The sequence below is a fragment of the Anabrus simplex genome, chromosome 7 (assembly GCF_040414725.1).
Source record: "Anabrus simplex isolate iqAnaSimp1 chromosome 7, ASM4041472v1, whole genome shotgun sequence".
Taxonomy (NCBI): Eukaryota; Metazoa; Arthropoda; class Insecta; order Orthoptera; family Tettigoniidae; genus Anabrus; species Anabrus simplex.
The window spans coordinates 159,401,431-159,427,226 of NC_090271.1; the positions used below are offsets into that span (position 1 = coordinate 159,401,431).

Consider the following 25,796-nt stretch of genomic DNA (forward strand, 5'->3'; position numbering starts at 1 on the left):
GCACACGATTCTTTCAGTGTAGCATGGCTCACTGTATGTCTCGCTGCAGTGAGCCGATAAGGAGCCGTGTGTATCTTGTGTCTCACTGAGCCGGCTCGTTCACGATTCTTTCGATGTGCCATGATTCACTGTCTTGCTGCAGCGGTAGCTCGACTCTCCGCGTGTGCAGTGAGCCGATAAGGAGCCGTGTGTATCATGTGTCTCACTGAGCCGCGCTCGTTCACGATTCTTTCGGTGTGCCATGATTCACTGTCTCGCTGCAGCGGAAGCTCGGCTCTCCGCGTGTCCAGTGAGCCGATAAGGAGCCGTGTGTATGATGTGTCTCACTGAGCCGCGCTCGTTCGCGATTCTTTCGGTGTGCCATGATTCACTGTCTCGCTGCAGCAGAAACTCGGCTCCCCGTCAAAGTCCAGTGAGTGCGCCACTCAGCACTGTCCGCTGGGAGTAAGCTGAATCGTGTGCCGTGAGCTCGCCGTTCCTGTGAATCGATTCACTCAGACACTTGAATGAATCGATACACTGCTTCGAATCATGCATTCAGTAGCCAACACTACAATAAAATGTGGGAAGAAACCAAGATATCAATAAATACAACAGCTCAGGAAGTACTTGGAGAGAGAAGGAAACAGAATAGAAATGAACGGTATGTCGAAGAAGTGGGTAAGGTTCCTAGAAGAGAGAAATCTGGCCCGACAAAGAATGCTACAGAGACCCACTTGAAATTATATGGCAGTTTTCAAAGAGAAACTGTGCATAGCAAAGACAATGATAAGGAACAAGAAAAGAATAGAAGAAAGAGAGAGATTGGATGAAGTGCAGAAGAATTTTGAAAACAAACAAGGCAGAAAATTCTTCCATGGCGTTGGACAAGTAAAGAAGGGATATCAGCCTAGAGTGAATATGCTTAAGGATGAGACTGATAGACTGATTGTTGGGAAAGAACGAATTCTGGAAAGATGGGCAAAACATTTCGAAACATTACTTTCTGTCAGACCAATAAATGAACAAAAAGAATGATCAGGTAGTATGGAAACTTCAGAGAGATATGAGTGTGAGGGGGAAGACAGGAACGATGAGAATGGTGATGAGGACGAAGACGATGTGGGATCACCATCAGTTGAAGAAATAAGTGAAATTATAAAACAATTGAAGTACAGTACAGCCCCATGGAATGACCTCATAACTACAGAAATGGTAAAACTGGAGAAGTGTTGGTGAGGAGAATACATGAGAGAATTAAAAAGGTATGGAAAACAGGTAAAATGGCAGAGGACTGGACACTAGCAAATATATGTATGCCCTGTACACAGGGGTCGAAAAATACCGGGCGCCCAGTCGCCATAGTGCCTGAAAATTTTTACCTGGCGCCTGAATTTTCAAATTCGGTTTTGAAAATTTATTTTTTGAAGTCCGGAGTTCCCTTACATGTACGTTCCCATCCCTTTACAAAGTAACAAGGCGTGTGGTGTTTCACGTTGTTTTCTGTAGCTCATATATTCTAATATGTGCACTCTGTGCTTTTGGCAGTCTTGAATTCTGTAATTGCTCTTCGTACCTTGGAACTGGACGTTTCAGTTCTGCGCGGGAGCTGCCTAGCGGTCATGGGAGATATCGGTGTAACTCGTCCAACAAGTATCCTTACATGTGGACATATCGTAACACATTGAGTTCAATTACAGATTATCAGCTATCGGTAGCCGAGTACAAAGATCAGACCAGAGTTGTGGAGAAATGCAGAGAACTATTAAGTGAAATAATTCCACAAACACTACATTACCGGCATCCTTCCCGTGACTAGCCGTTCGTCAACTATTGCCGCCTAAGCAGTGCTGATAAATTCCCGTGGAATTCATTCTTTGCATTTAGAACATACGGAATGACGTGTTTATCAATTCTTGTATTTTCACCGAACAATATTTATACTTTTAATTACAGCATCTTGGTATTGAACGGTTTGCACTTTATAAATACGGTTGTGTTTATTCCTGTGCGTTTACGGAAAATTTGCAACGTAGCATCAGACATCGAAGCTCGTGAACTCGGAAGCCATTTAACGCTGGTGTATTTTACGTTTCTGTGCTATACGTGAGAAAATCGGCAAAATGAAATGAACAAAACCGCACAAATTGACTGATTACAAGTTGTCCATTTCATGACCGTATCGATGTTTAATCAAGAAGTAAGTATAAATAACCACCTAATTGATACTTTATTAATGCCTCAGGCAAAATTGAATAAAATAAAACTTACAGGACATGTTTCGACCACTTAGTGGTCCTCTTCAGCTGTATAAATAAAGAACTGAAAAGAAAAACATTGACAACAAGCACAAATAAACGTTCTTTGGAGACTCCTTTGATAAAAATGGAGGTCATCAGAATAGGTCATCTTGCCTCTCGTTCTTGTTTGGAAAAGATGTTTATTCTGCGCTGTCTAGAGGGTCTGTCTTTGAGCGCGACCTGGTGAAGTAACGATGTGATACAGTTTGACAATTCATGGAAAGCTCTGGAGAGAAGGGAAGTAGAGTTTTATCGACATCTAAAATAACATGTGAGGGAGGAGGGAGATTGGGCTGTGCTTCTGCGATGTCGTGTTTGATTAAATCTCTTGTTCGTCTAGTCTGTTTCATGTCTACCCATTCTAAGTATTTGCTAATATTCTCATATAAGATGTTTTTATGCTCGTTGTTTTCGTTGAGATTCTCTTCACCATTTCCCAATTTATCAAGAACGATGTGGATGTTTTCCAGGTTGTTCATAAGATTACCTTTATTAATCATACAGATAATTTGAAGGTCCTGTTTTATATTGGTGAATTTGTGGTTGGACTCTTTCATATGGGATCCCATGGCAGAGAATCTTTTGTATCTTTCAGCATTGACGTGTTCTTGATATCTAATTGAGAAGTTCCTTCCAGATTGTCCCACGTAAGTTTTTTTTACATTGAGCACAAGTCAGCTTATAAATACCCGATTCCTGGAATTCGTCATCTTTAAGTTTATTAGCTTTATTATGACTAAAGAATCTATGTTTCGTGTTGTTGTTTGTAGAGAAGGCTACCTTGGTATTGTGTTTCTTGAATAAATTGGTGATTTCGTAAATCTGCGGGTTATTAAAGGTGAATTTTACATAAGTAATAATAATAATAACTTAAATGTTTCCACCTTTTCAATACAATATATTCACAAATTTACAAAATTATACGGTACTAGTTTCGACCCATCTAGGGGTCATCATCAGCCGTATTGAAGCAAAGATTATTTGTGGCGAAATCCTAAGACAATATTATTTTAAAGAATAACAAGTGAAATGAGATGTTATGGTAATAGTTAATAATACAAGGAATATACATAATAAGAGGTTTTTAACAAAGAATAAAGTATAAATGGGGTGTTGTAAAAATTATAATCATGGAAATCAGTAAGTTCTTGTATTGAAATGAAATATGGCTTAGGAAGAGGGCTTAAGGTGGGGCTGAAGGGTGCGGGAGAAAGTGTAATTGTCTTGGAAAAGTACCTTTGATTAAATTTAGGATTGAGTTTAGGTTGGCTGCATTATTGTTTCTGAGGAAAGTGATAAATAGATCGAAGAGTATGTTGGGTTTCTCTGAGATTTCATTGAGATTGTGACTGGCATTAAAGTATTGGTCTAGGTGTATGTAGTAATTTTCCATTATGTTCAGTAAAGGGCCCTTGTTTGCTAATACGAGGATAATGGAAAATTGTCTTAGGATTTCGCCACAAATAATCTTTGCTTCAATACGGCTGATGATGACCCCTAGATGGGTCGAAACTAGTACCGTATAATTTTGTAAATTTGTGAATATATTGTATTGAAAAGGTGGAAACATTTAAGTTATTATTATTATTACTTATATATTGTTCAATACGGACCAAAAACATGAAATTCATAACCATCAATGAATTTTACATATCCTTTTTCTTTTTCTGAATGCTGTTTAAGTTTAATTTGTTGTTGGTATTTGCATTTAGTGATGATTTTATTGATGAATTTCAAACTGAAACCATTATGTAGAGCCTGTTGACGAATGAAAGAAAGTTCCTTTTTTCTGTCTGTTTCTGTTAGCGGAATTTCAAAGGCTCTGTTGACGAAACTATAATAAGCTGATTTCTTTTGCGAGATGGGATGTAAAGAATCACTTTTGATTGTAGTCGGGGTAAAAGTGGGTTTCCTGTATATTTTAAATTGGAAATGGTTGTCTTTACGAATTGTTTGGATATACAGAAAATTGAGTATGCCTTTCTCTTCTTCTTCAGCTGTAAATTTTATGGAACACACTCAGATAGTAGGTCACATTAAAGGACTCGATCTCTGGCCCCGATATGTTGATGATGCCTATGCCATAATTAACAAGGAAATAAATGATAGTCACAGTATCCTTAATACTTTGAATAATATAGACCCAAACATAAAATTTACAGCTGAAGAAGAAGAGAAAGGCATACTCAATTTTCTGGATATCCAAACAATTCGTAAAGACAATCATTTCCAATTTAAAATATACAGGAAACCCACTTTTACCCCGACTACAATCAAAAGTGATTCTTTACATCCCATCTCCAGAGATGCCAACTATTACGATTTAATCGTAATAATTACGAGTTACCCGTCATAATTACGCCTTTACGAATCACACACCACAAATTACGATTTTTTGTTGATTTTTAAATCTAAGTGTATGAAGTGTTCAAAAGGATACACAAGGCGGCTTGAATTCTCAGAATATTATTTTCGGATTTCTCAGTAATAATTTATACCCCTTTCCTGTCCCTCGTTTAAGAATATTTTGAGTTTTCACGCGCCGAACGCAGTGTGTGCTTCCAGTTCCGGAAATATAGGCACCTGTGAAGTGGTATATCTTGCGGAGTTGTTGTCTTTGTTCGTCACATAATCAGACTTCCATGCAAGTATGCGAGTTCTTTTGACTTTGTTTTGGCGGTAAAGTGGGGACAAACTCCGTTTAATTGTGAATACTGTGTGCGTGACTGTTGAAGAAGTATTTATTGCGATTTTGGTTGCCAAATTTACATATATTGCTCTTCTAGGGTATATGCTAATCGTGTGTTACGAAATGCGAAAGGTTTGAAATAATGAAGCGATTTCTTATGCAGGAAAATACGTGTGATTACGTTACCGTGATTAGTGACACTGGTAATAAATATAGTTGAAAAATTTAGGGAGGTATACTCGGAAGAATGGCCTTGTTTAATGCATTCCTCAAAATCTCATTCACACGTGTTTTGTAGTGTGTATAGCCGCGATGTTCCGGATGCGCATGATGAAGAAGAAAAAGACTGAATTTCGTGCTAATATGAACTCCGAACTGTTAAGTGCTCTGTTAGTGCAGAGGATGCACATGATATGAAAAGAAAAAGCATGTCACCAGTGTACGTTTACCAAACAGGAACTACAAGCTTTAAATTAAATTATGTGAAAGTTAGTAAGATTATGGGGAAAAAAATCTACGACGCCCCCCCCCCCCCCCTCCCCTCTACCATAACGACTGCATTACGAATTGCCTTTCTTGAAAGTTGGCATCTCTGCATCTCGCAAAAGAAATCAGCTTATTATAGTTTTGTCAACAGAGCCTTTGAAATTCCGCTAACAGAAACAGACAGAAAAAAGGAACTTTCTTTCATTCGTCAACAGGCTCTACATAATGGTTTCAGTTTGAAATTCATCAATAAAATCATCACTAAATGCAAATACCAACAACAAATTAAACTTAAACAGCATTCAGAAAAAGAAAAAGGATATGTAAAATTCACCTTTAATAACCCGCAGATTTACGAAATCACCAATTTATTCAAGAAACACAATACCAAGGTAGCCTTCTCTACAAACAACAACACGAAACATAGATTCTTTAGTCATAATAAAGCTAATAAACTTAAAGATGACGAATTCCAGGAATCGGGTATTTATAAGCTGACTTGTGCTCAATGTAAAAAAAACTTACGTGGGACAATCTGGAAGGAACTTCTCAATTAGATATCAAGAACACGTCAATGCTGAAAGATACAAAAGATTCTCTGCCATGGGATCCCATATGAAAGAGTCCAACCACAAATTCACCAATATAAAACAGGACCTTCAAATTATCTGTATGATTAATAAAGGTAATCTTATGAACAACCTGGGAAACATCCACATCGTTCTTGATAAATTGGGAAATGGTGAAGAGAATCTCAACGAAAACAACGAGCATAAAAACATCTTATATGAGAATATTAGCAAATACTTAGAATGGGTAGACATGAAACAGACTAGACGAACAAGAGATTTAATCAAACACGACATCGCAGAAGCACAGCCCAATCTCCCTCCTCCCTCACATGTTATTTTAGATGTCGATAAAACTCTACTTCCCTTCTCTCCAGAGCTTTCCATGAATTGTCAAACTGTATCACATCGTTACTTCACCAGGTCGCGCTCAAAGACAGACCCTCTAGACAGCGCAGAATAAACATCTTTTCCAAACAAGAACGAGAGGCAAGATGACCTATTCTGATGACCTCCATTTTTATCAAAGGAGTCTCCAAAGAACGTTTATTTGTGCTTATTGTCAATGTTTATCTTTTCAGTTCTTTATTTATACAGCTGAAGAGGACCACTAAGTGGTCGAAACATGTCCTGTAAGTTTTAATTTTATTCAATTTTGCCTGAGGCATTAATAAAGTATCGATTAGGTGGTTATTTATACTTACTTCTTCAAATTGACTGATGCGAGTAACAGTGTCTTCTTTCAGATTTCTTCGTAAGTAGGGCCCGTAAATGTAACACAAAGTGATACAAAAGGACGTGAATGTGAGAAAACACTTGATGGAAGTGCCGACTGTAGAGTTCAGGACGACAATGACCAGCGTGAAATTTATGGTGTTCAAGACAATGATATGTCAAACATCAAAAATACGTTGAAATTTCAATTTTCAGGCAAACGGAAATTTCAGCACTTTAGAGAAGTGCGTAAAGAAAATGAATGCTAATGTTACAGCATATGAATGCATTGTTCATGGCATCTTATCATATTGCAAAAAATAACTGACTCTACACTGATATTGAAGGTTTAGTTACATTGTTAAGCAAGCTGAATGTCACTGATTCAGAGAAGTATGAGAATGATACACAATGCAGAGAATCGTAGCTTGAATGACTACCATGGCTATGGTATGAAGAAGGAACTGCGAAGTGTAAATTATGCAGTAACTCTCGTAGTATTGCCGACAAACATTCTAAAGGTGTATCCGGATTTTCAGGACCATTTAAACTGGAAATATTTAAAACAAACGAAAAATTATATCCTCACTCGAAGTGTTAGGAGGCTGAAAAAAATGGCGTAACAGCCCCAAAGTGCCTTGGCCTACCAAGCGACCGCTGCTCAGCCCAGAGGCCTGCAGATTATGAGGTGTCGTGCGGTCAGCACGACGAATCCTCTCGGCCGTTATCCTTGGTTTTCTTGACCGGGGCCGCCATCTCACCGTCAGATAGCTCCTCAACTGTAATCGTGTAGGCTGAGTGGACCTCGAACCAGCCCTCAGATCCAGGTCAAAATCCGTAACCTGGCCGGAAATCGAACCCGGGGCAGGTATGCTACCACTACACCGCGGGGCCGACAGGAGGCTGAAAGTTTCATGAAAAATCTTAAATGTGCACTTTTAGCGAGGTGCGTCAAGAAAATGAATGCTAAAAAAAAAACAACACACCCTACACTGATTTTGAAGGTTTGTTTGCATTGTTAAGCAAGTTGAATGTTACTGGTGGGAAATCAAACAGGCACATGTAGTGTAATTCTGCCACCTGGGCGACTGTCCTAAATGCAGATCAGTAGTGATTCGATTCGAGAAGAGCACTGAGGTTGGTAAGGAATGAGTTAGTTACGCGGTATTGTCTGTGTAGTTGTAAATTTATCTATCGGGCGATCCAAGCACCACCATTCTAGATGCACCGAGCTCGATAGCCGCAGTTGCTTAAGTGCGGCCAGTATCCACTATTTGCTAGGTAGTGGGTTCGAACCCCAATGTCGGCACCCCTGAAAGTGGCTTTCCGTGGTTTTCCATTTTCATACCAGGAAAATGCTGGGGCTGTACCTTAATTAAGCACGACCACTTCCTTCCCACCCCTAGCCCTTTCCTGTCCCATCATACCATAAAACCTATTTGTGTCGGTGTGACGTAAAGCAACTTGTACAAAGAAAACTAGATGCATGCATAATAACGTGATAAATTTTGATCAGAGCACATAGAATAATCAGTGTCTCTCAAAGTTTAAATATATCTTGTTCTCTTTCCCTACAATTTTCAAATGTAACGCTGTTATATCCGAAAGGACAAGGCAATTAGAAATGTATTATTTCCCAGCAAAGTTGGAATCTCATGGAATAGCTCTTACAACGGTACAGCTAACTCCTCAGCTTTCTTCTTCTTCCTCCTCCGATTTATAGTATGGCCTTCATTGTGCAGAATCTCATCAACAATATACTATGACCTTTCACGAATCTCTCAGTTCAGAGTTCTTGATGTTAAAACTGCGCCTCGGCCGGTATCATGCGAAGATACATGAGTCTCCACTCAAGGGACGTGAAAGTTGGGTCACAGGATCGTATGGTGGATTTATGTTGGTTTGACTGATGTGAGAAAACGATTGCTAATTACTATCCTAGTCTAAGTTATTATCATGACGTTCCTTATACTATGGAAAATGAGAACACCGAAAATATAACTTTCGTGGAAGGATTTTCCGTTTAATGACTAAAAATATATTTTAAATAACAGCTACAAGATTAATAAATGAAAGCAACACAAATGGATATAGAAGTAATTGAATGCACGTTAATTAAAAGAAAAGAAAGTACCTAAATTCCAACTCTTGTTAATATCGCTTTTTATACTTCCAATGATAGTATTGATTTATTTGAAAAAAAACCCGAAAGAAATCAATATCTCAGTGCTGAAGGCTTAAAAATTAAAATTCAGTCCATCATTCACTACATTTTGTCTTCAAACTGATGGTCAAAGATTGTTAATTCTTGTTGGCTTGGTACGCCTATTCCGACTCAAGTAAATGTCTCAACATCCCGTTATTATACTCAAATCATCGCTTAATTTGTTGAAAATCTATCTAACAACTTGAACACACCGGTGATCTACATTCATGATTATCATACAAGTTGAGAAAATGATCAAATAACATACGACAACATCGTAATCTGTCAATCAACAACATTGAGCAAATAAGAAATGAACTCGATCTCTTCTGGGCTTCACCAGCATCTGCACCTAAATAATGGACATTTGAAAGTATAATCAACACCAACTACAATGATTTCAAACTACGATGACTCTGCAGCTCTGGTGCCCTCCGCGAAATCAACCTGTAAAACTACATCAGCTCTAAGCGTCAAACTCAATAGGCTATAAAAGAAATTCAGCTAGCAAGAGGAATTGATTTACTCACCATATATGAATGAAAATCATACACATTCCTTGTGACATGGTTCTCAACTATGCAGTAATATTACTTCGTGAAGATCTTATGTCAATTCAACACTGTGCGCATACATCTACATTGTATTTAAATAATATAATTTAGACCATCATACTATCATTGTTCTCAAAATACCCTGAAGTATTATTATAAATACCGCCTCATGCCTAAATAATTACCATTCATTATAGCAATATCGAATCCACACGCATGACTAATTCAATTCCTACCACAATAAATCTCATCAGGACTTCTATAACGCATCATACTATAAAATACATAATCCCAATGACACATTCACGACAGTTCATATGACATCAACCATTTGCATATTTCAACGATCCTATTATAATAAACATTTCATCACATCACACATATGTCATGCTCAACGAATTCGTATTTCATTAGGAAAATATATTCAGGCACTTTTCGTTACGAAGACTACTAATCCCATCGTCGTATTAACGCAATATTATCGTAACATCACAATTACATTCCCGAACACTGTACTCAACATACGAATATGATCGCTGATGACTCTAAATTACGCACATTGTGATTATCAATTCCTTCTAATGTATTCGAACCACGAATTAGACTAAGATATCTTCATAATGACACTATTTAATACGAATGTTATCCATGCCTAAGTCTATCTGTATAACCTTGCTAGCGTTCGCTTAGATTTATATGACATAGCGCACAATATCTCGCGATTCAGGATCATTTACGACACAATTTTACAACACTCTTATCCACTGTGAAACAATGATTGACAAGTAGAACGGTCGCCTTCAAGTTGTATAATTTGGCATGTCACAAATTGACATAAAGAAAAACATACTATTCTACTTTAAAAAGTGGCTACATAGTGGGATAATAAGACATTAACTTGGAATACTCATCCTTTGTTGGCTTCGTGAAGAAGGCACCTCTCATTCACTAGCGTTTAAATTCTAACCATTGGTGTCCATCTCAGCTCTCGTCAGACCTTTCGAGATCCTATGGCAATTTAACTGGTCATGCTGGGACTCATAAGCATCTCATAATCGTATCCAATGGTTGCTGGCTTCATGTTACCTGAAACTTATAATTATTCGTTAAGAGTAGGATTACACGCCTTAATATTATTTACAATATTCGCATACAACACTTGCCTTAGTATTATGATAAAACAAAATACGTATTTTGTCGTACAAAGGTTATTCTCGTTATAATCTATCAATATCGTATTGTGATCTAGCTTCTCATCTGATTTCTTTCGCTCCGTGTGCAACGACTCTAATTCTCTTTGATTTTGTAACAGAACTGAAGTCTACTCTTATTTGAAAAACAAAATCTCATACCACATTACAATAATAACAGCCGGTTTGCTTTTTTTTTTTAGCCTTCTCCATATTTTTCAGCTTCCATAAGTTTTTGAGAGTCAAACACTTGACTTCTTAATGCAGTGCGCTCTTGTATGATCATTTACGTCGGCAAAGGAATTCGTTTAACAATCTGCCACATAATGTTTTGGTTGTCAGTCGACAATTTCATTACCAGTCTCGATCATCGAATCGTATCGGGCTAGATAAGCAGGGTATGGCCCTCATATATAGATTTAATTTAGCCCGATTAATTCAACTCATTCCATGGCCTCCGATACATTTCGATCATTGATATTCTCGCCATTTATTGGCATTTAACAAACTTTATTTGAGGAAACTGCAATATTCACTTAATTCTGTATTACGTGCCATGACATCTCATTATCCACCGTAATTTAACGAGATACCACGGGGTTCAGAGCTTGTCATTTTTGCCGATACCTTCAGTCCGTTGCCTGTCGTGTAGTTGAGCGAGTTATTTGGGTTTATGACATACCTGGACGTATAGTAATCGGACATACGATTTCATTGATGTTGATTTCACCATAAACTTCCATTGTCTTCACCAACTCCAATCTGACATTCATTGGAAAGTTATAATACTTGGTTAAAAAAAAAAAGAGAAATATTGTTATGCAACATTGTTAAACAACATTAGCCTACCTAAAGTTATGTTTAGATGCTACTGTACCTGTTTAAGTGACTTTGATTCGTATGACACATCTTTTGCAGCTCATCTTTTGTTGAGTTTTGTGGAGCCACCCCAATTCTGCCTCACCATGACTATAAATAAAAGGAAAAATAAAAATAAAAATCTGTAACAACATTAAATATAATTCAGTAGTAGAAAATATTCAATCTATTACAATTACCACTAATTGATCCTTCCTCCATTTCGTTGTCGGTTGATGTTCCACAAGCTTACGGTGATATGCTACATTATCCAACAATACACAGGGTCCTAGATTTCTTAATCCTGTGATTAATTGTGTTTCCACCCACATCTGAAATTTCTCACTGTTCATAGCACCATGATAATCTTGACTTCTCTTCAAATTTGTGGCAAAGATCAAATCAGCACCTGTAAGAATCTTGAGTTTTGGTATTTAGCATGAAGTTATTTCTTCTTTTCCCTAAAAATATGAAACCACCTTGTACAGGGATATTAACAGACAAAAGTTGTTATTTCTGTTGAATGATTGAAACAGATGTCTGATTTTAAGTGAAAGCAATTACAATGCAACAGTCTCCTGATGATGAAGTTAATTAATTGCTACTTACACTACTCTGTGCTAAAATTATCATGTATTAGTATATCTAGTATATTGATAGAGCGGTTTAACATCAATATGGTATATCTAGACTAGAAGTCCATGATCACTTGTATTAATGATTTTACTATAAACACTAATGTTTAATACCTTAGAAGAAATGTAACTGCTACGAACACCAAACCTATATCAAGCACTAAGAAATAAGAAGCTTAGAAGGTGTGCATTAGTCAGTTATACACTGATTCAGGTGGATGTTTTCAATACAGAATGAACCTAATAAATAGGCCTATAGTACAAGTAATTTGCTGATACCAATATCCAGTAATATTACATGAACATACACTGGAGAAGTTATAATTGAAGTGCGTCTCTAATAAAGTTAATCGTTGGCCTAAAGTCAATAACTACAGGTCTTTTTCATAATCAACAGACCCTTTAACAGTGGTTAAAAGTCAAATTCAAGAACCACTGATAGAACGCAGTAAAACAACGTTTGAAGCTGTAAGTTAAAATGCCACTTCCTACATCATGCCAGTCAATTTGAATCGTTCAATCAATCATTACTGATCTGCATTTAGGACAGTCGCCCAGGTGGCAGATATTACCTAGTAAACAGATTAGAAATCTGAAATGAAACCACGTTGTAATAATACACATGAGCAAACATATTACATATATATATGGCGTAAGTCAATAAGAATACATGAAGGCTGGGTCTGTAAACCGTATCGATGTTGAGACAAGACATGGTTAGGTTAGGTATATAACGAAATATTTTCCATTTCAACTGATTCTCACTGTCAGAATCTTATCATAGAAACAAAATTAAATGAACACTTACCACCAATTACTTGTGAAACTCTTGTCATAAGGTCCATATCACTACGAGTGATAACTCGTCTTCCTTTTTCAATACCTCGTAGCAATCTTTGAATTGATTTTTGTAAAGGATGTAACGTTGCTTTCCTTTTCGGAAGAGTTCTTGCAGATTTTTCTTCCTTAGGCATCACAATCGAATTCTGTACGTAAGTATGGGACGAAATACGAATGTAATTAATAAAATGATGTGTTCATCGTTTCACACAAAGTATGTTATTAAATGCATTATCCAAACATGCCACAATTGTACTTACCTGGTATTAGCCAAATAGATTTACAATCGCACAGAAAAAGAAAATATGCTTTAAATATTCTCTCAAATGTATCACTAGTGATTGTAACAGTAATGCAGTGGCAATACGTAATTCAGGCTAGAACTGCGACTGAACTTTGCCAACGTGCCAGATTAACGGTAAATGTAAGACGTATCGGCAAGTGGGGTCCCTAAAGTGTATGGTTACCGACACTGAAAAAGAACTGCAAAACACCCAACAGCAAGAAAAGTAACTATAAATCGCTGCCTTAATATTACAGGGGAGAAAAGGTAAGGTTGCACCCTTAGTGTATTGCCTTACGTGCTCAGGACTATACATTCTGGTGATAACATGATTTCACAGAGCCATCTATCAGACTAACATAGAAAGATCTACATAGACAACTTCTACAGAACCCTCTATCGGGCTGGCATTGAAAGATCATATAGGTAACTGCAACAATGTAGGCATTGAATTATTCGATTGAATTACTATATTACGCAAATAAAGGACAATGAAATGAATGTTTTTCTAGTTATCCCAAGATGGAGACCTTTTTGATGTATAACACATACGTCTTAGTATTGTGTTTTTCTCACAATAATAATAATAATGTTATTTTTGCTTTACGTCCCACTAACGACTTTTACGGTTTTCGGAGACGCAGAGGTGCCGGAATTAAGTTCCGCAGGAGTAGTTTTATGTGCCAGTAAATCTACCGACACGAGGCTGACGTATATGAGCACCTTCAAATACCATCGGACTGAGCCAGGATCGAACCTGCCAAATTGGGGACAGAAGGCCAGCGCCTCAACCGTCTGAGCCACTCAGCCTGGCCTCACAATATTTGTTAGACGTTCAAATTATATATAGCTTATATTTCAGGAGTATATGAATAAACTACAACCTATAGCAGTTCTATATATGCAGGAATAAGTTATTCAGTTTCTAACATTTGCCAAGATACAATAGTCGCACGTAGACATGCTGGCAAGGAAAACAAAATGGATGTGTGTAACGTCACTATCCTACACTCAACCATGACAAAACTCGCAGTGATATTTCTTCTTGTCTATTGCTAGGTTTACATGTATTCATCATTAGAGTTCAGTGCCTAATTGACTATAGAGCAAACTATACAAAAACGAGTGTTCTTCTTTATACGCCGTATCTGCATTGGGGATTGGCAATCATCATTGTAATATTTTATTTTGAGGCTGCCTTTCAAAATAGAGACGCAGAGTCAAGTTCAAACCATTCCTGTAAATTCTTGAGCCAGGAGATCTTTGTCCTCCCTGCTGGAGGCAGTACTTGTTGAGCGCTAAACCGATCCATGGAGTAATTAGTTCCCTTCACCATGCTTAAATTTAACTTAAAAACTCAGGAATTTAACTGATTCACTAAATCGATGAAAAGCATTTGATCAGTTAATTCACATTTTAAAATTGATCGGTAATCCAGTTGCCTTCAACATTGCTTTGCTAATAGCATGCTACTCTTCTTGCATGTTGATTGTACTCTATAAGTATGAAGTTCTATGCACCTACCAATAATATTTGTCTCACATTTTTGTTGAAACTTTTATGAATGTACTTTCTAATTTTTGTGTTGATTTGTCTCAACATTTTTTGTTGAACCTTTTATGAATGTACTGTCTAATTTTTGTTTTATTTTAGGCTGTGAGAACATCAGACTAAGGATCTGTCATGGAAAGTAGTTTTTTAAATTTCCACGATGGGGCTCATTTCTCAACCATATCATCTCCACTCTACGATCAGGTGAGTTTTGTTTCAATCTTGATAATATTATATACTTTTTGTATCTTTTGGTGAGATTGCCATTTAATATTGTTTCTCTAATGGTTTGGTATGAAGGAGCCTCCTGAATTGATGCACCTTTAATTTGCCTACTGTTTAGTCTGATGTCTGGTTTAAATTTCTTATATCAAGACATCTGTTCGAAAACCTATGCGTATTGCTCCATTGGTGGACAAATTATGTGGAGCCCGTGAGGTGAAGCCGGATGTTTCATATCACCCCATTTGGAAATCTAACCTGCGGTCTGGCCAAGAATTGCTGGCTCATTCAGATACAGGAAGATATGCACTATTTTTATCTGTACTTACGGCCACAAATTTATGCAGGTGAGGTAAACTGCGCGATGTTAGATACAGGAACGTCAGAGCTATGGATGTTCAAAAGTCGGTTACCTCCATGCATGGTCCAGCAGTTATTCAAAACCTGACCTGAACATTCGTTGTCATGCGGATTTTGAGCTTGCTCTGTGATAGTGCTATTAAAGATGGGTTGTGAATGTTTTCAGCATGGTGTTTCTTTGCATCTTTTAACTGAAGAGTAAGAGAAAGGGACAGGCAACCCCTGCAAATCATCATCACCTGGCAAGGCTTAAAAAAGGCTGATACACCCAAACAGAATCGGTAGTAATTACAGTTATTGTAAATGTACTGCAATACCTGCAGAAGTTGGATGACCAACATTCTTGCAAACTGTAAATTTCAACAAAAGCCTAGAGGTGATGCAGGTGGTATTAAAAGGTTTTTACTTCATTGTAAGGTCAGATCAGGATCATCCTGCTACCGTATGCGACTAATCCATACTACCTGCGACTGTCTGGCCGAGGGTCTGGCAGCCAGTACCAAACCAGACAAACCAAGGGAGAACCAGCGGCTGCGGATGGAACAGTTCTCTCTGAGCAAGTTTGGTGAAACCTGTGTGTAGGAAATAACACAAATTTATCGCAACACTGCTGACTTGTAGATTGGATCAAGGACTATCAAAGGCTAAGTGAGTTAACCGTGACAGAAAAACCTCACTTTGTCTTAGGTCCAGCAAGCCAGCTAGGAGAGAATTTTTTTTTCAAATCGCTTTCAACAGTAAAATGAGCCTCGGATGTAAACAGAAACCAAGACGTAGACCTCCTTCTAAGTATAATTCTGGTAAGGATTGAATTGAGGTGGGATAGGAATGTAGACGAGTTTGAATTGAGTGAATTAGGATATGTACAAGGTTTAGGTAGGATAGCACGAGGAATGTAGTGGACTGTAGGTATAGGACAAGAGGTAGGTAGCCGGTTCATATCACTGGATTCCTGTGGAATTATTAACAAGATATATTTACACACTTAAATACACAATGCAAGAACACTCGCTACACATACATAACTTCGCATAAAGTCTGAATGTGGTAGTTGCATTGGCTACTATGTCATCGTCCTCACTATGCGACAGCCTGTCCGTATCCGCTTCATCTCACTCACTCCCCGAGTCTCGTCCCCGGAAGTGGCAGGTAGTCTACCGCATCCTGGTGGCAATACAAATAGCACTGTCCATCTGACCTCTGGCGAGGGCTTGCTAAATTAGAGTGGAAGCAAACAGGCAAATTTGAGTCTGGTGATCAAACATGGAGTCTGGTGATCAAACAAGGATGATGACTGCGCTAAGCCCGAAGTTAAACAGAATTATTCGAAGAGGAAAGTTCCCGGATTGATTAGCAAATTCAAAATAGCAACATTAAATACCATTACCCTGACTGCTAAGTTAAGGAGCTTGGAGATCTCAGGCAAATAAGAAAGATTGAGATCCTTGGACTGAGCAAAACAAAGTTGAAAGGGAATAAATTTCTGCAGAAAGGGTTCAAACTCTACTGGCATGAAAATAAGAAGGAATGATGTGGCACTCATAATCAGCAAGAACATTGATGCTGTGGTTGATTATGTTAATGAAAAAATTAGTAAGGTACAATATCAACCAACAAAAACACCCTGACTATTGTTCAGATTTATCCTCCACAGTCTGGGTGTCATCAAGAAGAAAAAGATGTTCTTCAAGAAATTAGAAGACCACATTGAACAATATAATACTTTTGTTATAGGAGACCTAAATGTTTAGGAGGAACTGTAAGGGCAGAGTTTGAGGCAGTGATCGGTCCTTGTGGATATGGAAATAGGAACCACAAGGGTGAATGTCTTCTTGACTTCTGCATACGAAACAGCCTAATAATCAAGAAAACCTGGTTCAAAAAGCAGCTGAGCCATAAGATCACAAGGCACAGCTGGAGAGCAGAAATCTCTTGTTGACTGTGTCATTGCAGACAAAGAGGCTGGAATATTTATTAGAGATGTGAAAGTGCTGCCAGGAGAAAGGTTAGATAGTGACCACAGGTTGCTAGTAACCGTCTTAGGAAACGTCATAGTAGAAGAGATAAATACCAGGTGTAAATCCAAGATAAAAGATAAAACCAGATAATAGGTCTGAATACCAGTTATAAATTAGAGACAAACAGCCCGAGTGTGAAGTGGGAGCAGCTCAAGAAAAATGGCTTGGATTTAAGGAAACTCTGGACACTGCAGTCAATATTGTTCACAAGAGAAGTAGTAGGTTAAGAGAGGAAGAAACACCATGGAGGAATGAAGCTGTCCGAACAGTAATATAGGAGAGAAATTAATGAGTAAACTAAGTGATGGAGAATGTCAGAACGGTGTGGCAATAAATGAAGAGATGTTAGAACAACTCACTGAGGTGTACCGAGACCTGAAACTTCAAGACACTATCATCATCATCATCATTTCTTCGCTCCAGCAAGCTGGGTGCGGTTGTGTACGAGCCTCTTCCAGTTTGTCCTATCCATCCACAGATGCTGCTCATATATGCGACGCCAGTTCACATTTCTAATTTCAAAGTCCTTCAATGTCTGTTTTTCCCAAACATCACAAGGTCTTCCTCTTGGTCTCTTCCCAGGAACATTGTGGTAAAAGTATGTTCGAGGAGTCCTGTGAGGGTGCCATTCTTTTCATGTGACCATACCATTGCAATCTCTTCACTTCTAGAGCCTTCAGCAAGCTTCTTTCCAATCCAAGCTGATGCCGGATGTCCACATTCCTTATATTATCCATTTTTGTTTTTTTGTAGACAAGAATGGAGGAACTTCATTTCTGTTGCCTGAAGATGATTCTTTGTTGGTCCAGTAAGTGTTCCTGCTTTCAGGCCATACGTTAATATAGTAATAGTAAACCTTTATTTTCTCCCGATCTTACAGTTTACACAACCTAATCGATCTTAACGGAGAAAAATAACAATCCTCAATTGGGAAAAGAAAGAAAAAAACATGCAAAAACTACAATTACAGCAAAGACAAAAAAACCAGGAAACCTAGATATCATAGACAATACATTATAAAGATACAATGATACCCCACACTGGAGGGCATAACAGCACAAAATAAAGAACACAAGGGAAAGTTAGTCCACTGGCCTCTCGGCCAGCTGAATTAAAAATAATATTAAAAGGGCAATTTAAAAATTAAAATTAAAAGAGCAATTAAAAATAAATTTAAAAGGGCAAGGTACAGCAACCCCAGGTTAAAACCACCTCACTTCCTGGATACGTGATGGCATGTGTCACCCGCCTGAACTAGCATCTATTGCATATGCTAGTAAGTCTCTCTGTAGTGGCACACACCAGCACCTCCCCTTCCCCTTCCCCGCTACTAATCAGCAGCTAGGAAGGTCAACAACTCCATTGTGCTGATTCAGTACATTGCTTGTGTCATGACAAACCACTACACTAACTTCCTTCTCATGGCACAATTGAGACTTTGCCTTTAAGGCTACTGAGCATCTGTTTCTGATTCTTGTAAAAAACTTACATAAATTTTCAGAACTTTTCCATTCCGCCACTAACCAGCTCAACAGCTTGTCTTCATTGCACTGATGAGAAATCCACTCCAACTCTTGTTTATTAAACAGCCGTCTCTCTTCCGGCGTTTCTTTACACTCTGTCAGCAAATGAAAGTCGTTCCTTTCTTCACCACATAATACACACAACGTATTTACTTTTAACTTAGTCCAGCCCTTATTAACATATACACCTAACAACCACCAGATTAGTCCTCTTCTCACCCCGCTATTTACATTTGCCACTCTCAGATTTAGCATCTGATTAACTCTCAGGAACATTTTTAGAGTAGCCTTCTCCCGGCATTCGGCCTCCAATTCTTGTTCAGCAATATCTCTCGCCCTCTTAATCATGTGTTTCCAATGCGTTCCCTTACTCCTTCCCCATTTAAAGTTATAAAACTCGCCCAACCCCAGTCTATCTAAGGTGTTTTTTACCTTGTCCACCCAGTAGTCACCATAATTATCCTCCATTTGACTTTGGTAGGCTGATTGTAGTGACTGCTGTATTGAAATTTAGTGTTTGGAAAGCTTATACGGCATATCTTAATAGCACAATTTCTCAGGAAATATTTCCAAACTATGTCATCACTATGCTTTATTTACTGTTATTATACAACAATACAACAATATAGAACTTAACATTATTGGTATGAATTAAATCCTTTCATCCTACAGGGTAGGCCTACAAGTCTTTCTTGCTGTGATTAGCTACATGACATTACAATTCACACACACAAACTCTTTCTTGACCTTGTCCGTGCATTTTCCGCACGCAGCTTTGTTACACAATGAGCACACATCCATTGTTTAGTTGCCATTACAACGTGCTATCTGAAACTGACGCCTTTTCATAGTAGTAGGTTCTTCCTTGTTGCCTCATGACATTTCTGGATAATTAATTGCTGTATTTTGTGGTTTCTTCCTTACATACAAGTCTCTTAGTTCCTGAGCCAACTGAGGCAAAAATGTTCTTCGACTAATTTTCTTTCCAGTGACACCTCTATAGAGTACTCGGACATTTATCCCTACCAAATCTAGCATATTGTAGAAATCCTGAACCGGCCAACATCGGGATGGTGCTTTCGTTGTGTAAAAGCGCGCCACTTGATTTACTATGTCCACTCCGTATTTTGTTGCATTGTAGTACTTATTTGTTTCAGGCAACTTCTTTTTGTGACTGCTGTCTACACTTACATTTGGATGCACTGTACTCAAAATGATAACATTATTTCGTTTCTTCCCTTGATACACACTGCCAGTTGTTACATTTCTTCCCTTGTCCATGAATGGAGCAACAAGACATAGACCTACATTCTCAGATAATGTCGGGCCAACTGGTCGTAATTCGTCCTTTCCGAGGTAAGGAAACGCATTCAAGATATATTTCGAATTTACATCCACGTTGACCCAGAATTTGATGCCAAACTTGACAGATTTGTTTGCCATGAATTGGGTGAATCTACATCTGCTTTTAGTAGGAAATAGTTGTTTGTCAATGCACATGTTTGTATCTGGCTTGTAGTATAGTTGACAGTTATCTATGAACTTATTCCAGACCTCTGACATAAGCGCAAAATAATCATTCTGCAGACGCTCTGACCTTGTAGATTTCATGTCGAAATACAGGTAACGCATAATACGTTTGAACTTCTGCCGTGACATTGTCTCACTAAAGAAAGCTGGGCCCCAGCCTTTTGACCAAAGAAAGTCGACAGATTTTCCCTTCACACCATATACACCACGAGCGTAAGTAATGCAATAAATGCATCCAACTCTTCCAGTGAAATTGTCTAGATATTCTCTTGAAGTCTCCTCCTAGCCTCTGCTTCAGTACATTTTTTTATATGACAAAGAATTGATTCGTCAATCAACAGCCGAAAAGCACTCGCTACATTATCACAAACACTGCGTTTAGCAAATGCAGTAGGACCACTAGCTTAACATAAGATGTTCTGCTCAGTACGTTTTGATGTTGAAGAAGCACCAACTTCAATAACATCGGATGGTAAACCATCACGAGCAATCAACTGATTGTTGACATTGTTCACAGGGAGTGTACTATTAGCTTCAGGAAGAGCTGACAACTGCTGAAGTGCACTTTCAACTGGAAAAAGGGAAAGAACTATTTTAGCAATTTGATAATTCCCCCATATTACTGAAAATAAGGTTCTATAACTAACAGAACAACGAAAGCCGTATGTGAAACACTGCAACTAGAACAAAATAATCATATAAGTGCACTAACAATAAATTACGTCATATTACATCATGATTTTTACTAACCTGATTTTGCTGTATTTTGGGGTGCATAAATTTCATTATCACACTCCATGACATCATCACTATCCGCACTTTCACTCTCGAAATCACTGTGAACTGTACGTGGAATGTATTCCAGATCATCACTGTCTGCTGAATGATCGGATTCTTCAGGACCAGACTCATGTTCTGCAATATTTTGCAGTCTACGGAGTATCTCCTGCTCACTGAGCCCACGTGAATGGCGAGACATACTACTCCCAGTACACAACCACCAGTGCGCGAAAAGAATGGGTTGGATGTGTTTATCTTGGGCAGGATGAAGACCATTGTCGTAACGGACCTATTTATTTGTACAGTTCTAACAAAGTTCAGTGCTCCATTATTGTGTATAAATCTGTATTATTCTATAACAATATCGTAGCTCAAACACGAATCCACCGATCTATAAAATATTCCCGGTCAGTTTGACCGCTCCGGCAAAGTATTAAAGTTCCCCATCGGTCAAATTGACAGCTGTGGCCGTTCTAGTGTTAACATGTTCAGTACCTGCTTCTGAGCGGGACACTTGAATGCCTGGACCAGCCATTTTAATGCCCGGCCCTCTTGACGTGCATCACTTAATACAGTTTACCATTACTCCTAAACTATAAATGTTAGAAAAATGATACTTTGTGCTTACCTCTAGTAAATATTTAGGGTGTGATATCTGGTGCCACAGGTTTTAAAATACATCTAATTTTATACAGCCTGTCTGTATTTTCGTCATGATGATTACTGTCACTGAAGTGAAGAAATGAAATAATATGAAGGAAGCGTGTTCGGAACATTGTTTTAGAAAATATCGGAATATGAAAAACAGGGTCTTCTGTCCAGTACATTTTTATGTCAGGATTTTAGACTAATTGGTTTCCACGATTGCATGATCGAATTCTTTGTGAAAGGCCGGGGCACCGCACTTATCACTTGACTCGTGTATAGATTGGTCTGCTCACACACATACTGATAAAATTCGTCATTCATGAAAATACTCATGTAACTCAAAATATCCTGCTTATTTTCTATTTGAATGTTTATACCTGAATCCTCTGTAAATGGTGGAACGGGTCAATAACTAGGATGTTATGTATCAGACACTTCACTTTTCTCTATAGGCCTATCGGATTTGGGAATCGGAATTTCCTCGTCACTCTCACTTTTACTATCTGAGTCTATTTCAGGAATAAGTTCATCACCAGAATAATCATAGGGAACAATATCTAATAATTAACCTTCCGTAAGAAACTTTGTTTTATAAGCCATTATACTACACTCGGTAAGAACGACACGCACTGCATTGGAATCTCAAGTACCGTCTTGACGCGCGAGGAAGTGCTGATATATTCCTGCTAAAACAGCTAAGATAAACATGAGCCCACTCAACGCGAGGGTTATCTCAAAAAGGTCAACCAACTTCCTGCTACAACCAGTAATGCTGACTAAGGTGTAAGAATGCATAGATGACGAATATAAACAGCGTTGTTTCGCGCGTAACATTAAACGTCTTACGCTGTCCACGGCCCGAAGCATATGAGCAAGCTTAAACGTCTTATGCCGTCCACGGTCTGCAATAAGTTAATCTACACCAGTAACCAAGCACTCTTTTTAAAATATCTACCTTAATATACTCTTCACATAACTTCTTCGCACCTGCACTCGCGGTGCACAAGGGTAGGCCTGTAACAATCTTGCAGAACCTACTCTCTACCTGCTCTAATATCACACACTCTTTTTCTACACCCCAAACCTCTGAAGCATATAGCATTTTACCCTTCACCACTGTGTTAAGTACCATGCTTGGTATAGCATAGCTTGCACCCCCTAAATTTACTTTCCAATATCCTATTTACTGAGAGTGCTGCTTGGCCTCTCCATTTGATACGCCTAATCTGCTCCATCCAACTGCCATTTCTACTCAGCATTACCCCCAGGTACTCCATCATTTCCATCACCTCAATCTCTTCCTCGTTTATTACCCACATTACTCCCGTTTTCTTTTTATTCCTTTTCTGCTTACAATCACCTTAGACTTCTTACCACCGGGCGAGTTGGCCGTGCGCGTAGAGGCGCGCGGCTGTGAGCTTGCATCCGGGAGATAGTAGGTTCGAATCCCACTATCGGCAGCCCTGAAGATGGTTTTCCGTGGTTTCCCATTTTCACACCAGGCAAATGCTGGGGCTGTACCTTAATTAAGGCCACGGCTGCTTCCTTCCAACTCCTAGGCCTTTCCTATCCCATCGTCGCCATAAGACCTATCTGTGTCGGTGCGACGTAAAGCCCCTAGTAAAAAAAAAAAAAGACTTCTTACCGTTGATCTTCAATTACCATTTCTCCGCAAAACTCCCTACTTTATTCAAACTTTTTTGCAAACCTCCAGCTGTCAACGACAGCAACAACACAACATCTGCAAAGATTAATCCTGGAATTTCTTGTTTGCCTAGCACCGGGTAAGCCCATTTTTTCTCTACATGGCCACCTAGTAGGTCATTTATAAACAATAGAAAAGGATTGGCGACAATTTACATCCCTGTTTCAACCCAACTTTTGACTCAATCACTCCACTCACCACCCCATCTTCCACCCTGATGCTACAATAAACTTTCTTATATATACTTCTGATCTTTCTTCTCATCTTCTCTCCCACCCCCAACCCTCCCCAATCTTTCAAACAGGGCCTCCCTTCTCACTGTAATCAAAACCTTTGGAAGTCAGTTGTGGCGATAAATACTTTGGCACCTGCATTTCTCAGATATTTATCAATTATGGTTCTCACGATCATTAAGTTATCGGCCGTCATCCTTCCCTTCCAAAATCCATTTTGAAAGCGCGATAGAATTGAGTAATCCTCTGCCCACTTCCTCAATCTATCAGCTAGAATACCAGAGTACACTTTGCTCAGGGAGTCCAGCAGGGTTATACCTCTATAATTGCTGGGATTAGTCCTGTCCCCTTTATTTTTATAAATAGGACCCATAATCAATCCCCTTCTGCCATTCCTTTGGGAATTTCGCCCCTTCAAATATCTTGTTGAAGAATGTTGCCAGACACACTATCATCTGCTTATTTTCTGCTACTTCCTTCCAATACACATTAGTTATCTCACTTTCCCCACCCGCAGTCCTGGTCATCAATTTCTTTATCACTCCCATCACCTCTTCACCTGATATTCTCTTTTCCAGCTCTTGGCAGCCCGTCTCTAGCCCCCTATCTTTATCACTTCCATCGACCCTTATCCACCCTTCTTGTTCTCCTTATAGTTCCTGGAAATACTCTACCCATGTTCCATATCCGATTTTCGGTTTCGTCACACTACTCGTCCCGTATTCATTTTTTTAACCCTCGCCTACACCTTATCTCCTTCCCTGTTCTTGCACTCCTTATTTAGAGCTTCTGTTTGGGCCTCATGCCAAACCTTCTTCTTCTCTCCTATCATTTTCTTGAATTCATTCCTCATCCTGCAAATTTTTTCCCTTAACCCCCTCTCACTATGTTTCCTGAACTCAGCCAACACTCTCAACACTGCCTTCCTTTTTGCCTTACATTCCTTATCGAACCAACCCTCTCCCACCTCTCTATTGTTATTTCTGTATGATTTCTCCCCCCCCCCGCTATTTTCCTCCCTGGTACTCCAAAAGTTCTACCGCTCTATGTTATTACCTTTAACTGCTACCTCAATCCCCACCCTAATGATCTGTAATTCTTCCTCCTCCTTATCATTGCTCTCCCCTCCTTTGACCAGATATACTTAGGAACTCTGTGACCTCTCACACTCTGCTCTCTTCCTGAAACCTTCCCCTCTTTACGATTTTATATACCAGGGAGTGGTGGGATTCCACCCAATCGACCACTTCCATCCTGTTAATTCTGTCCAACATATCATCCGAACTCATAATCAGATCAATAACACTGCCTCCTTCGTATGTAATATAAGTCATTTTCCCTTCCTTATCGCCCTGCCACCACCCATTTAGAATATACAAGTCACACGCCCCACGTACTTCTAACAACTTCTGACCGTAAACATTTCTCACTTTATCTTCACTTTTCCTATCTCCCATCTTTACTCTCCTTTCCTCTTTACCATACTCTGGACAAGAGCATCCTATTCTTGCATTTAAGTCCCCTAACAAAATCAGTCCATCCTCTTTTTGTACTTTCCACTAATAATATTTATTTCCTCTATCAGGCCATCAAAGAAGTAATCATTTGCATATATTGATCCCCTTGGAGGGTTGTATATAAAACCCAAACACAGATTCATTCATTCTGCCCCCACCTCCCCCCCCCCCCAAATTTAAACCTAACCCATAAAGCCTCTTCTAGCTCATTTTCTATATCTATTACTTGATCACTTAGTTCCTCTGTAACTAGTAATGAAATTCTGCTCGAAGTTCTCCCCTTCTTTCCCTGCTTTTCCTTCATTTTATTCCTTATCACGAACCCTTTCCAGGTTAGATTCTTCCCTTCTTTTAGCCATGTGTCTAGGAGGGCCACTATCAAAACTCTCCACCATCTTACAAACCT

The 25,796-nt window shown here is 38.8% G+C and overlaps 1 protein-coding gene across 1 annotated transcript in view; it reads left to right on the forward strand.

Annotated features, from left to right (window-relative positions):
* srl (spargel) overlaps window positions 1-25,796 on the forward strand; it is a 280,903-nt gene that overhangs the window by 23,884 nt on the left and 231,223 nt on the right. The window contains exon 2 of the mRNA XM_067151403.2: window positions 14,957-15,058. Coding sequence (XP_067007504.2) covers window positions 14,987-15,058 — 72 coding nt within the window. The 5' untranslated portion in view covers window positions 14,957-14,986. The remainder of the gene's footprint in view (window positions 1-14,956; window positions 15,059-25,796) is intronic.